The sequence below is a fragment of the Passer domesticus genome, chromosome 12 (genome assembly GCF_036417665.1).
Source record: "Passer domesticus isolate bPasDom1 chromosome 12, bPasDom1.hap1, whole genome shotgun sequence".
Lineage (NCBI taxonomy): Eukaryota > Metazoa > Chordata > Aves > Passeriformes > Passeridae > Passer > Passer domesticus.
Window position 1 is genome coordinate 15,699,882 of NC_087485.1, and position 13,314 is coordinate 15,713,195.

The 13,314-nt window shown below is 42.5% G+C and overlaps 1 protein-coding gene and 1 long non-coding RNA gene across 2 annotated transcripts; one reads left to right on the plus strand and one right to left on the minus strand.

Moving 5' to 3' along the window:
• The first annotated feature begins 2,542 nt into the window (after positions 1–2,542).
• Positions 2,543–7,900, plus strand: LOC135279594 (uncharacterized). Its single transcript, XR_010346810.1, has 3 exons — positions 2,543–3,280; positions 4,260–4,417; positions 7,763–7,900. It is a non-coding gene; the product is annotated as an uncharacterized LOC135279594 (long non-coding RNA).
• On the minus strand, positions 6,814–12,656 carry CLEC3A (C-type lectin domain family 3 member A). Its single transcript, XM_064387053.1, has 3 exons — positions 12,487–12,656; positions 10,760–10,840; positions 6,814–8,116 (listed from the first exon to the last, which is right to left on the minus strand). Exons 1-3 carry the CDS (start codon positions 12,599–12,601, stop codon positions 7,725–7,727), a joined length of 588 nt encoding a protein of 195 aa, XP_064243123.1. The 5' UTR covers positions 12,602–12,656; the 3' UTR covers positions 6,814–7,724.
• Between the last annotated feature and the right edge of the window lie 658 nt (positions 12,657–13,314).

The window sequence follows — 13,314 nt, forward strand, 5'->3', positions numbered from 1 at the left end:
TACGGCCGAAGCGTCGGCTGTCTCAGCGGCGTCGCTGCCGCGCTGTGCTGCTGCCGGGTACTGCGGCTGCTGCTGCCGGCCCGCTTCGGTGTACCGGCCCTGGGGCACGGCCCGCTTCGGTGTACCGGCCCTGGGGCACGGCCCCGCTTCGGTGTGCCGGCCCTGGGGCACGGCACGGCATGGCACGCTTCAGGGCTCCGGGCCCTGGGGCACGGCCTGCGCGGCTCTGGGCAGCACGCAGTCCTCGGCCGGGGCACAGTTTTATAAAGGGGATGGATACAAACAGCAAAACAAAAGGGAATCCTCAGGGGAGGAATGAGGGGATTACATCAGGGGTCTGGGGCCACTTGGGGTAGGAGAGTGGAGAGGATGGGTTATATAGGCCAAAGGGGCCTCCAGGTGTAAGGGCGTTCCAAAGGGATGGTGTAGTCAGGGATTGGCCCAAGGTGAGAGTGGCAGGGAAGATTTGGGAGCAAAAGGGGTTGGGTTGCCTTGACAAGTAGAGAAAGAGCTGGAACAGGCTGGGGAATGTCCTTTGTTGAGGGGCAGTTTTGAGGGAAGGTAAAACCCAGGGGTAAACCAACTCGGGGAGAACATGAGGGTACAACAGAACGAACCGCTTACCAAGGAATCAATAAAATCAAAGCGCAGCAGCGTCCCAAACTGGGGGCACTGTGTGCACACAGAGGGGCAGTGGCGATGTCACGGCAGCCGCTGTGACATCATTACCCGAGGCAGCGTTAGGAGGATGCTGGGTGTCAGCGTGACCTGCAGAGCTGCAGGGGCTGCTGAGGAAGGAGCTTGCCCAGGGCTGCTGAGGGACAAGGCCATTGCAGGGGCTCTGAGGCCTCGCCTGTGTCCTGCTGCTCCCTCTGCGTGGGCAGAGGCTCTCCAAGCGCTGCACCGCCCTGGCTATTTGGCAATGGTGCGGCAGGACCCTGCCTGGGGACGCTCCCCCTGCTCCAGGGCCGTGAGGGAGAACTGCTCCTGCTTTGGGCCCATACGGGCCCGGCACGTCCTGCGGCAGCAGCGGCGGGAGAAGAAGCCCTACAGCCGTCCAGAAATCCACCCCAGGAGCAGCCGTGTGCCAGCCCCAGGGCTGGGCCCCTCTCACCCAGCACAATAAAGTCTTCTCATCTGCACAGGGCGATCCCACTCTCCTTTGCCAGCCATCCTCCTGTGCCTTTCTCGAGGTCAGCACTAGGGCGTGGCACCAGTGGATTCTCTCCTTCCCTGGGGCTGACAGTGCCTTCCCTGTCCTGGCTGGACTGGGGAGCCTGGCTGGGGGACGTGGCACAGCCTCGGGCTGCTGGGCAGTGCTGCCAGCTCTGGGGTGCACCCTGGCCTGGGGGAAGGTGCCCGGTTCAGGGATGTCTCGTGGTTTGTGCAGGACTGTTGGCGGGTTTAAGACATGTCCCTGGGCTTGAGGGTGTTTAGGGGTTAGGAGATTGCCAATGGGCTTTGGGGATGCGCTTGAGTGTGGTGGATGCTGCCAATTAGGGGGGAAACTTCATAGTTTGGGGGTGTTTCTGTGTGTGTCAGATGGGGGTGCTGTTGGGTGTGGGGTGCGTCTGGTTTTGGGGTTTGTTCCTGCATTTGGGTGATTCAGCCAAGGTCTAAGGGTTGTTTCTGGTTTGGGGTGCTGCTGGGTTGGAAGCTGTGAAAAGCAGGCTGTGGCCCAGGAGAAGGAGTACCATGGGCTAGTGCTCCCCTCACTGTCTGCTCTGCCTCAGCAGATAATGGGGCATTTCTGACCACAGTTCAATGCCCTTAGACCCTCTTTGGAGTATCTGTTGATGTCTCAGAGCCACTGCCCTGACTTTCCATCCTGCTGCTGCTTTGCTTCTCCAAGTGCAGTTGAAGCTTAGGAAGTTTTCTGCACTGGAGTTCCTGTAGCAGCAGGCAAGGTCTCAGACATTTCCTGGGTTCACCTCAGTTCACCTTTCACTGTCAGCAAGCACTGAATTGACACAGCCTGGGCTCTTGGATCCTCTTGTAGCTTGTTTGTAATTTTTTTTTAACACTTTAGACACTTTGGAAACCCTCCTGCAGGAGTTATCTCATACATGGCAAAATTGTTTTGAGAATGTGGATCCTGAGGACTAGAAGCAGTCTGACAGCACCCTGTCTCTGCCCTTTGTATTTCAATTCTTTAACAAACCATTTTCATCCATTTTGATTTTCAAAATCCCTTCAGCAGGTGCCCAGCCTACAGTGCAGAATGTTTTGCTTTATGACACATTTCTCTTTGAAGATGGTAGTTTACAGTACAAATGAAAATATTCAGGGAAAAAACCCATACAACTTCATTTACAAACCAACAAAGTAATAAAGAAATGACAACAGAGAAATGTCATAATATTTGTTGTATATTATCAGAATTTCGCCCCTCCTCTCAAACACCCTAATGCACTTAGGGTTACCAATTAACACAACCAGACTTAAGACTACCACAATTTTTCATGTAACTATTGAGAAGAGCTGTCAGGGTTTATCTGAGACCATTTTCTGCTTGCCATCTGCTTTCACGAGTGCAGCTTGCAGTTGGGCAGTAGTGTCACAGCAGCCTCAGCTGTGTGTTCAGAGTTTGGCTTCACTACCCACTGACAACACAAAACCCTGTCAAGTCTGAGGCTGGAGCAGTCTTGAGACAAAATCAGGTAACATAGCATGGGATGTGCTTGTCAGCTCCATATCCTGGTGAATTGGTAGCATCCTAGTGAATTTTCTTTACTACTACAAAGAAAAACAATATTTCTGTTAAATTCTGCAAAAATACTTTTGTGGTGTTTTTATTTTTCCATGGGCTACCTGCTGAATTATGTCAAGGAAAGCAAGACTTATTAAAGTCAGAGAAGTTAGTGCAGTATGGACTGCAGTAAACTTAATTTTAAATACTCTGAAAAATCTTGACCTGATTCTGATTTTGCTATTAACTGTTGACATAGTCATATTTCACGTGTGAGGGATTTGAATCCACCTTGTATTTTCAAATAATTTAACTAATGCATTTGCATCAAGTACCATAGGTCATTCTACACCCTCTTGTTTCCCTTTGGATCACTGTGCACAATTATCTGTTGATCTTGCTTTTCTTTCCATCTCTCTCTGAATCTCTGTGATGCCAATAAAGCACATCACATCTGGTTTGCAGTCAGAACTTTGTTTCCTTGGTAAGACTGTGGGAATTCTTCCCCTATGCATGTTACTTACAATTCAGTGGCCTATTTTATGGACCTCCAGCTAATTCTTGTTCTGCCTGAAAATCAATTTGAATTTGGTAAGAGGCTGACCACTACAGTAATTTACATTCCTGATATTTACTGATCCTGTAATTCAGTAGCAAAAAACCCAGTCACAGTTGCCTAATCTACTAACTTAATTTAAAGATGATCAAAAAGAAAAGAAAAAGCATTTATGGAAGTGCAAATTAATGGCTGCATTGGACTTCATGTCAGCTGGTACATGATGACCTGGAAAACACAGTGCATTGGTATGTCTCTATCAGAGAAAAAAATTTCCAATGCCTAGAATATCCTGTTGGCACCAAGTAGCTGGACTTTCAAAAGGGGTCAATTATTGAGTGTTGAACACTGTGGACCTTGGGTCTTGGGTCTGAATATACTCTGTAAAACCTGGTCATGAGTTCCCTTGAAAGTCTTGCTTTGACTGCGCACGATGTTTGATTTAAGGTGTTGACCTTTCCTTACTGAATATTCTCTGGGTTTAAAGAGGGTCCAAAGGGAGAGTTACTTCCAAAAATAGTCTGTGCTTGTGCAGCCTTTTAAAATGAAAAATAGATCTTTTAAGAGTAATGGTTAACAATGTGCTCTCATTACTCATTTCTAAATTGCTTTTCTTGGCACAAACATTTCTATGCTGGACCCCTTTTCCATAGATGGAGAGAATCCAGCCTTTTAACTCTTTGATCAAAATCATAAAACTCTTCACAATTATTCTGTCTTTGATGGTAACAAGAAACTCCCAAAGTATATTAATAAATATCTCCAAACACACACTTTTGTAGCCCAAAGCTACACACAATCCTCTAACGGGGATCCTCTGATACAATATTCAGGGAGTACTTGGAATACTCAAATGTAGCACGTAAGAGTGTTAAAAAGCAGATCTCAGCCCTCTCAGCTAGAGATCATATTCCTGAATGTTTTTCACATGATTCATTAGCTCCTAACGTCAAGTGTCATCCCTTTGGGAGAAGAGCTTTCCTCAATAAAAGTCAGCTGTGTCTTGATCTACAGAAGAATGAGGACCCAGCCCTGTTTCCTGACACAAGAGGGAAGTAGAGGTGCCTGTGAGTGTAAATACTCTGCCAAGCAGCGGGGTGGCAAGAAGCAGAGGTAAGAGAAGCAGGGGTTCTTCACTGCACCGAAGTTTGTTGCATCATGACAAAAAAAAGGTATTAAAATTAACTTTTAATACTATCTGGTTGACATGGAAGCTAAGGGAGACTTGTGATCAATTTTCTTTCCTATTTTTTTGGTATGACCACAAAACCAGACAACCCATTCTTCACCCAGCTCTACTAATGAGCTTCTTTCTCCCAGGTTTTGTACCCTGCATAATGAAGAACATCTGTACCTTGAGTAAAGCTTGACATTTCCCTGCCTATTCACCAAAGGCCTTTTTCTCTTCTTTCAATGCAACACTACAAACTCAGTGCCTGGGAAAGAAACCTGGCGGAGTCTCCAGAACATTCTATTCTGATCACCTTCCCTCAATATTTCAGCAGAATTACCCCATTCATATGGTAATAATTTCCTTCTAATCAGTGTTTCCTATGTAACCTTGTTTACTCACTCCTACTTATTCCCACTTGCCAAGAAAGCCAAATGAGACTATTGGGGGCATCTGTCTTTCAGGACACTAAGAACAGATTAATCATGCTGACAGCATGCTAACAAAAGGATGGTTTTCATTAATTAGCACTTATAAATAATTTGTTAGAGGTTACAGAGTGCTTAATGTATTCCTTAGTAAACAGTTATAACATGGACCAGCCAACCAATAAATTGCTTATAGCTAGAAAAAGCTTTTCTGTAGGGCTTAGAGTACTTCTCAACCTTTCTGAAAACCAAGGGCCACCTACTATCCTGAGCAAAATGCTGATTACCATTGTGGAAATGGAGTATTTTGTACCTCATTGCTTACTGTGTTTCATGTGAGGTTATTATATTTTTATTTTTCACAGTAACATATCTCTTTATTTTGCCTTGATTGCTTGGTCATGTGCATAGGATTGATTTTTTTTTGAAAAGGGAGAGACCATTTTGCAGCCTGCTTGGTGGTGTCTGGCAAACCATCAGAGTCCAGGTTGAGGTGTAGTGATCTGTGGTATGCACTGCTCAGGTAGGGTGCTATTAGCAACTTCTTCATTAACTCTTCCTAGAAGTGCCCTCGTGGGCTTAGGCTGTAGTCATTAACATTACTGAACACCTGCATATGCACACATGGGAGCAGGTGCAGTTCTGACATTCTGAAACTGTCTGATTTTATTTTAACACTAGCAGAATTTTGAGTTTCATAGGGCATCTAATGAAGACTGAAAAATCTGGATTTAAAATTTTGAAAAAAGGCAGCAAAACTTATCTCTGGTGGGCAAGGAATACATTAAGTCTCCTACTGCCCCTGGTATGTTAGCAAGATCCAGTGGATGCTACTTAATTACCATATATTGGCAAATATATTTAATTTTTTAATATATAAAAATATAATTCTGTGCAGGTAAAATTCTGAGAAGGTTTATATGCTTATAAAATTTCTATGAGCTTGTTGTCTTCCCTTAATCACAGTGTCTCTACAGCAGAGGATAGAAAGGGAAGATGAAGATGGTTTCTTTGTTACCTGTCTCTGATCTCAAGAGTTCCATGTGCATTCCACGATTCTGCAATGTAATAATGAGGGCTGATCCCAAAAACTCAGCTGGATTCTCCACAAGAACCATTCACTGTCACAGGGTTGTTTTTATTGCCAGTCTCGAGATGATAAATGTTTTCGTACAGGATCACCCAGAAAGTGTTTTTTTAAAAATTAGATTTTTATCTGATAATTTTATACCTTGTAGAGAAACTCCATGAAGTGGCTCACATTCTTTATAATGAGTACACCAGCAAAATAACCCCTGAAAATGTAGTCCTGTGCCAGTCACATAAGGTGTGGAATTTGTGGTAAATTTTCAGTTTGACTGTAGCTGTAGGGATGTGCTGAGATACTGACTTACTTCAGACAAATCAGAGGTTAAGAAGCCATACAGACTTTTAATCCTGTACAAATTTTTTTTCCCCAACCATAGCAAATGCTGGTAGATTTTGAAAGAAAATTGCATATATTTGGGCTCTTTTTGCTGCTCTATTTCAACTCAGGAGTAAATGAGAGAATTCAGAATCAGGTTATTTACAAATACATTAAGTGATGGAAAATTAATTTAAACACTACACATTGCAGATGCCTTGAGTAGTTAGATCTTATAGAGCTTTTGGTCTGTATTATACAGCAGGGATCCAAATTTTATCCTGTGGCCTGTAAGTACAATAGTAGAAAAAAGTACCCTTCTTGAATCCTCAAGAAAAGTCCTAGGAAAGAATGGCCTTCACATGGGTGCATAAGCTGTCAAAAATACTACAACAATTAAATAATGGTAATTGCAGATTTATTGCATATTTTAACAAAATCTTGCAGGCTTAATAGATAAGAAACAGCAATTATCCTCCAAGCAGCAATATATTTAAATATTTAAATGAAAGAGAAACTGCTATTTATGACATGAAGGCAAATCTCTATTGTGAAGTTCTGAACACCAAAACAGCCAACACGTTTTACTTAATTTTCAAATGCCAGGTGTTAAATTGGAATATTTGTATGTGGTCTGGCCACACTCTGCTGTTCCCCTGGGGTGTGCTGCCCTTCCCCTGGGAGAGGAGGGAATGCTGTGCCAGAAAGGATCTCCTGTTTCTCTCCCGGAGCTTTCCAGAGCTCCCTGTGAATGGCAGAGCCTGCAGGAGACAAGGCTTAGCAAGGCTTCACACAGCAGAGCGTGATCCAGTCCCAGACTGCTTTCTTCTATAGGAATGTTCCAAATGACATCTAATATTTAACCATAATTGAGACATTTAGAGGCAAACATGTCTAGACTAACTGATGTTTTAAAAGTGCTACTCTCCCTTTTTCTAGCAGTGTATCACTGTGAACTGCATGTAGTTAAATAATTAACACCAGATTTTTCTGTTTCATTCAGCATTCTTAACCCATAGGTAAAACTCTTGCCCACAGATTATTTCAATTAGACTCTGTAAATTATTATTGTTGTTTTTCACAGGAGCTCACATAATCCCGAAGTTCCTTTTAAACTTTGGAACAGAGAGGATCCCTTCGGCTCATACTGTACAGCAGCAGTATTTTCTAATTAAAGTATAGAAATAGGAGGTGAAATCCAGTAACCCGAGGTCAGGCTGAAGTAATGTGTCAAAATATGACACAATATAGGCCAAAACATAATATATATCCTGTACATAATGAGAGTACTCACTAAACATTTTTAGCATATGAATAGAAAATAAATTAACAGAGAAAACTTGTATTTCAGGAAAGAGTGAGTTCAAGGCAGGAGAAGGATAGTTTTAACTCACCACTCTGTAAGTGGGAGGGGTTACTAAGCAAAAACGTGTGTTGATAACCCAAAACATGGCCGTGGTCTTTTGTGTCTGTATTTATGGGATCAGGAATTCACAAACGTATCTCTTGGCAGTGCGGCAGACTTCATCCACCCACTTGCCCTGGGCTGACTGGGACAGGAAGACACAGTTTTCCCTCTTGCCCCCGTTGGGCTGGGCACGGTCCCAGTTGGAGTACTGCAGAGCCATGCCATTGACATCCACAAACCTCCCTTCGTTGACCATGTCGGTGACACCCAGCCAAAACTCGGACGCGCTGGGCACACTTTTCTTGCCGTAATCTCGAAGGATGTTGGTCTCCTCGCTGTTCCTCGGGATAGCCAAGGTCCCCCCCTTGGCTATGCAGTCCTCATTGGCCTCGTGGAAGTGCTTGGTGCCTTCTGACATGAGGTAGCACTTCTTGTGGGCCTTGGTGCCGCGAAGACACACTGTGAACAGACAGGGGTTTGCACGGTCAGCACAAGCGTGGGCCTCAGCTTTCAGTAATGCTTCTGCAAATGATAATTTTCCAAAAGCACCTTGAAACTTGAGCAGACAAATCCTTCAGCAAGTGAAAGGCTTTTGACTCAGAGTGGGCCTGAAATTTGGAGTAAGGTCAGGCTTACCTATTGGTGCTCCAGTTCATGTAGGATCCTGTGTGCAGCCACAGGGGAGCAGACTGCTGAAATATAACCCAGGCCTGTTCTCAGTGCTCCTTTTACCAAATAGTGCTGCTTTTATGTTTCCTACCTTATTTCAGCAGTCCTGAAACTGATGGAATGGATGAAGTTTGTTTTGTTGCCAGATGTAAGTTGGTTATCAGGAAATCTGTATTTGGCTTTATAGTAGAGACAGATCTAAATGCTTTTTAATATTGGTGATATTTAAGGAAAGTAAATTTTTACATCTTATCTAAACTCAGTTTTCAGCAAACAAAGACAGGACAGAAATGTGCTGTATTAAATGTGTCCTGCTCACCAGGAAAATATTGATTTGAAATTCATAATACAAATCTCTGAATGATTACTAAAAGTGTAATTCTACTTGTAAAAAATTGCATATTCACCTGCCTTGGAATTAATTTGTTTTCTTTCCAGCAAAGTCTCCCTTTTCAAACTCTGACTCCAAATGAGGTAAAGTGACTTAAACCTATAACTGCATTAAAAAAGTGCACACTTATTACTGAGCTTACAGGGCAATCTTGACCCAATCTTCTAACCATTTGAATTTATAAATCTGTTTCCATTTTATTCTGCTGGGGAAGTCTTGATGTAAAGTCCAAATGGACCAGAGGGTTAATTTGGCAGCTGCTCTGTCACTGGAATTGCCTTGCAGAGCTGCTGCAGGGGTTGATCCAGCCTGAGGTCTCTGGGGGCAGGAACACAGGAGGGAATCCTTAAACTTTGCCTTCCAGCTCTCCTAATGCAGATTAGTGAAAAACTGATTCTCCCAAGAAAAATAATGATGGCAAGATGAACCCTCCCTGGTGGAGTTTTCTTCTGAGCTGAGGAAGGTACCAAAGCCTGGAATAGACTCCTGTAGCAATTATTTTTAGAATCCTACATGTTATTACTTGCAGATTATTTCATTTATTGCTTAAGCTCATCTTGTACTTATTTACATCTTCTGTCCTGGTGTTTTCTATAATCTGTTTTTAATTCCTGTCATCTGTTCTTGTAAAAAAAAAAATAATGTCTCTGATCAATAGGCTATCAAAGTCAATTTGGCCCACATCCTATGTCTCACTTTTTAGTATTTCCAGCTGTAGTTATTCACTGTATTCCTTAGCTGCAATTTCAGAGTCATAATTTTCTGTTAGGGTTTAACCTTCAAATTTTAACCTTTTCAATGGTCTAAGTAATGCACCTATTAATTAAATGTGGAACTCTTTAACAATTTTCTATTTATGGGAAAGATCAGAGAGACTTCAGCAATGCTGCAGCAATGATAAGGACTGGATGTCTTTAGGGAAGGAGTATGTGCTGCAAAACGGTGTGTGGCAGCATTTCACATTTCACTCTGTGTAGAAAGGAGGCCCAGGAAGTTCAAGCAAAAGAAGAAATCATATTTTTATAGTGTGTCTTGGAAATGTCCATAAGCTAAAAATGGAGCTTTTCAGTTGTTACAAGGACATTAACAAAGACAGTCAGAGCTAGGGGGGTGATAGGTGTCCTTTTGCCAGATTTGGATTCCAGTTGCATAGTGTGGGTTATAAATTTAGAATAAAGCTCAAAATAAGTTTTGAGGAGAGAAAGTCTCCCAGTTCTGGTTTCATTTCTAAGCCACTGCATGCTTCCTCTCAAGCTCCTTCTGGAAGCAACACAAGAATTACTTTTAAACAAGAGTTACTTGTCTAGAACAGGCTCCCTCTTTTAAGAAACTTCTAAAGACTTCTTATAAGACATTTGAAATAAAAATATTTTGTAAAGCCCCAAAAGCTCTGTGTAACCCAAGACATAAAACTGAACAACCCAGATATTACCATCCCTAAGGAAAATACATTCTGTTTCATGAGAATGATGTAATTTCCTCTGTAATGTCCTCTTGTACATGTTTAAATGCCAGGTTTTGTGTCAACAGCTGTGAAAAAGCACAACTGTCTAGTAGGTGCATGTGTATTTATCCTTCTTATTTTGTCTGGAAATTTCCATCTGGTTATTGAAATACTTAAAGGACTCTGCATGTTGGTCCTGAATATTTCTGAACTCACAGTGGATATCACTTTGAAGTTTTATGGCAACATTCACATTTGAATATATGTTCATATCAAAGCTGGGCACTGAACTTGCTGACCACCTTAACTCAGACCCAGGAACCCTCACTGTGCTGCCTTTGATGACACAGAACTCAGAGCTTGAAGTTGTGCAAAGACAAAAGCAGTTATTGCTCTCAGTGAAGAATCACCACTCATTCCCCAGTAGCTGAGACCTGATTTTACTTGAATGCTTCCTTCAACATTTGTCTGGTAAAGCTATGGCACACCATGGAGCTGGACTCCTCAGTCATAAAATCCCATTAAAGAGAGGGGTGGAAGTGAAGAAGAGAGGCAGTGAGAACTTTTGGAAGCCACTGACCAGCATAAGCTGCTTTACCTGTCTGGAGTGCTTGTATTTCCTTCAGAGCATTTACTTCTCGCCACAATTTGTCAATCTGGGTCTTCAGGTCATCTTTTTCTTATACAAAAAGAATATATAGAAATGAACAAATATGCACACAGTGAAAAGAAAATTACATGTTAAAAGCTATTTCAAAATATCATGGGTTGCATTTTGAGATGCATTGCTGAGATGCATTTTGATTATTTTAAAAGATTTGTGCTTAATGAAAACATGCCTCTAGGATTCCTATAAAAAACATGGGGAACCCACCTTTACCTTTCCTTCTCCTATTTTATCATGGATATTGTCCTAAAAACGGTTTGAAAATCATGGATTGTTGCAGCTAATCATTATTTGGTGAGCTGGTATCTAATTTACAGAAAATGTCCTTTTTTCTTTTGAAACTGTACACTATGATGTATGGACATGACATACAAAAAATAGCAGGACACAAGTTGTGTTTCTTCAAAGAAATGTTATTTCTGTGAGCATGAAATTTTCACACAATTCTTGCTTTAGCACAGGGAGGAACAACAAATAAAGAATCTGAATGTTGCAGGTGTGCTTGCTGAGCTGCAATCTCTACTTCCCAGGATTAGCCTTCCTTGGTCCCTCAGTACAGAGAGGGCCTGGGGAGTTGAGTCAGACAAAATAATTCTGAACCAGCATTTTGTAGCACTTAAAAAAGCACCAAGAATATGATGGGACATGAAAAGAAGCTAATTTGCACATAACTCCATTTTCATGTCCTCTTTTCAATTTTTTTTTTTTAATCACCATAACATCTTTCAGGGCTCCCTGCTTCCCCAAGGCAGAATTCTCTGTTTTCCAATCAGTGCTACTCTGTGCTGGCACAAAAAATGTATAAGCAGCCTGTCCTTAGGACACCTAAGCTTAAAACCCTTGAGATCCCAAAGGAGAAGAAGTGTCTACAACTGTGTGGCTCCAGAGCAGCTCAATCTTCTTGCACAATGGCTTTATCAAAGCCACATGTTAAAAAAATTAAATAGGAGTTCAAATACTTGCCATCAGTGAGCCTCCATCATACCTGCATTTATTAGAAATACATCTTTAAATTAAATACACAGACATTCTTCTAAAGAAGATTCTGTGGTTTTGTATTTACTCTTAAGCTTTGCTGTGGGAACTGATGCTTTTTCTTCTGCTAATTAATTGATGTTGACCTGCTAATTAGTTTGACTTGCCATTTCACAGTGCTTTTCATACAAGTGGAGTAATATTCCACAAAGAGTAGACAAGCAGCAGACAGTAGACATGCATTCTGTTAAAATTAGGAAATGGTACAAAAATCTGAACAATAATCCTTGCAGCCTGAATACTTCTGCTTATTTCCCCATAATTTCCATTTTTCTGATCTTAGTCAATATAGCTACATAACTAGGAATGATCAGCTAGAGTCCTCTGTCAGCTATACCTGTGAGTGCTAAATAAAGTTGACAGAGATGAACAGCCAGAACAGAGCAATATATTTGCAGCTGTTATACAGCTCTATTTTCATAATTCATTCTGGCACTTTATTTGTGGCTTTGCTAACTTACATAAAAATATTTAAAAGACATATATAATATAGACTCAAGTGCCCTTTCTAAATAAACATTTGTGTAATGTTAGTTTCTGGTTCATGCAGTGCTGTTTAAAGTACACAGTGAATTTGCACAGTCTATAAGGTTCTATCCCTCCTCCCAGTTCAGACCCAGTACCTTTCACTCTACGTTTGCTGTGCTTCCTGGCTTTGAATTTGGAAGCCTGGCTGATGGTCTGATCCAGCAGTAGTAAGCTTACGAGTAGAAAAATCATAATTCCAGTTTGTGCCATGTCTCCTTGAAAGACCCTAAGAGGGAGCTTGAAGAGATTTCCTGTAGCAGCTCTGAGAGAGGTCACCCAGAGCCATCTCAGCAGGGGCTGCCTGAGCCCAGCTTTATAAGGTGTGCTGGCAGCTGGGCTGGGCTCCTTGCTTACGAAATGTTTAGTGCTCGAGCTGGCTGTAGCATAAGAAACCCCCTTGTTCTCCCATCCCATCTGCAAGTGCTGTTTCCATTCTGAGCTCAGCTGTCCCAGCCCTGATCACTGCCCTGATTGCCTCACCCGTGAGCTTAACACCGGAGCCAAAACCTGGGGAACAGCAGACGGGTGCTTGTGTTCTGCCAGCCTCCAGGAGGGGCAGCCAGACGATTCCCACAAGTGCCAGAGGCTCGCCCAGCACGGCTCTGCCCCAGGCTGGTCAAGTCAGGACAGTGGCCACCACCTTCCACTGAAGCACAACCAGGATGCTGCTCCCTCAAGAAATGCAAGCACTGCAACTACAGACCCACACAGGGGATAAAACACTGAAATCACATTATGTGAGGAGAGCATTTATTGGTTTATGAAGAGTTAATAAATGCTTGATAGATATGCCTGCATTACTGGTTGAGAACAGCAATCAGCAGAGTCTAATTAGGGGAATAAAAGGTAGCAGTGCTCTCCCAAAGGGTCCCAAATTCTGATTGTAGAGTCAAAGGAAAACACAAAGTGCTGAAGCAGGACAG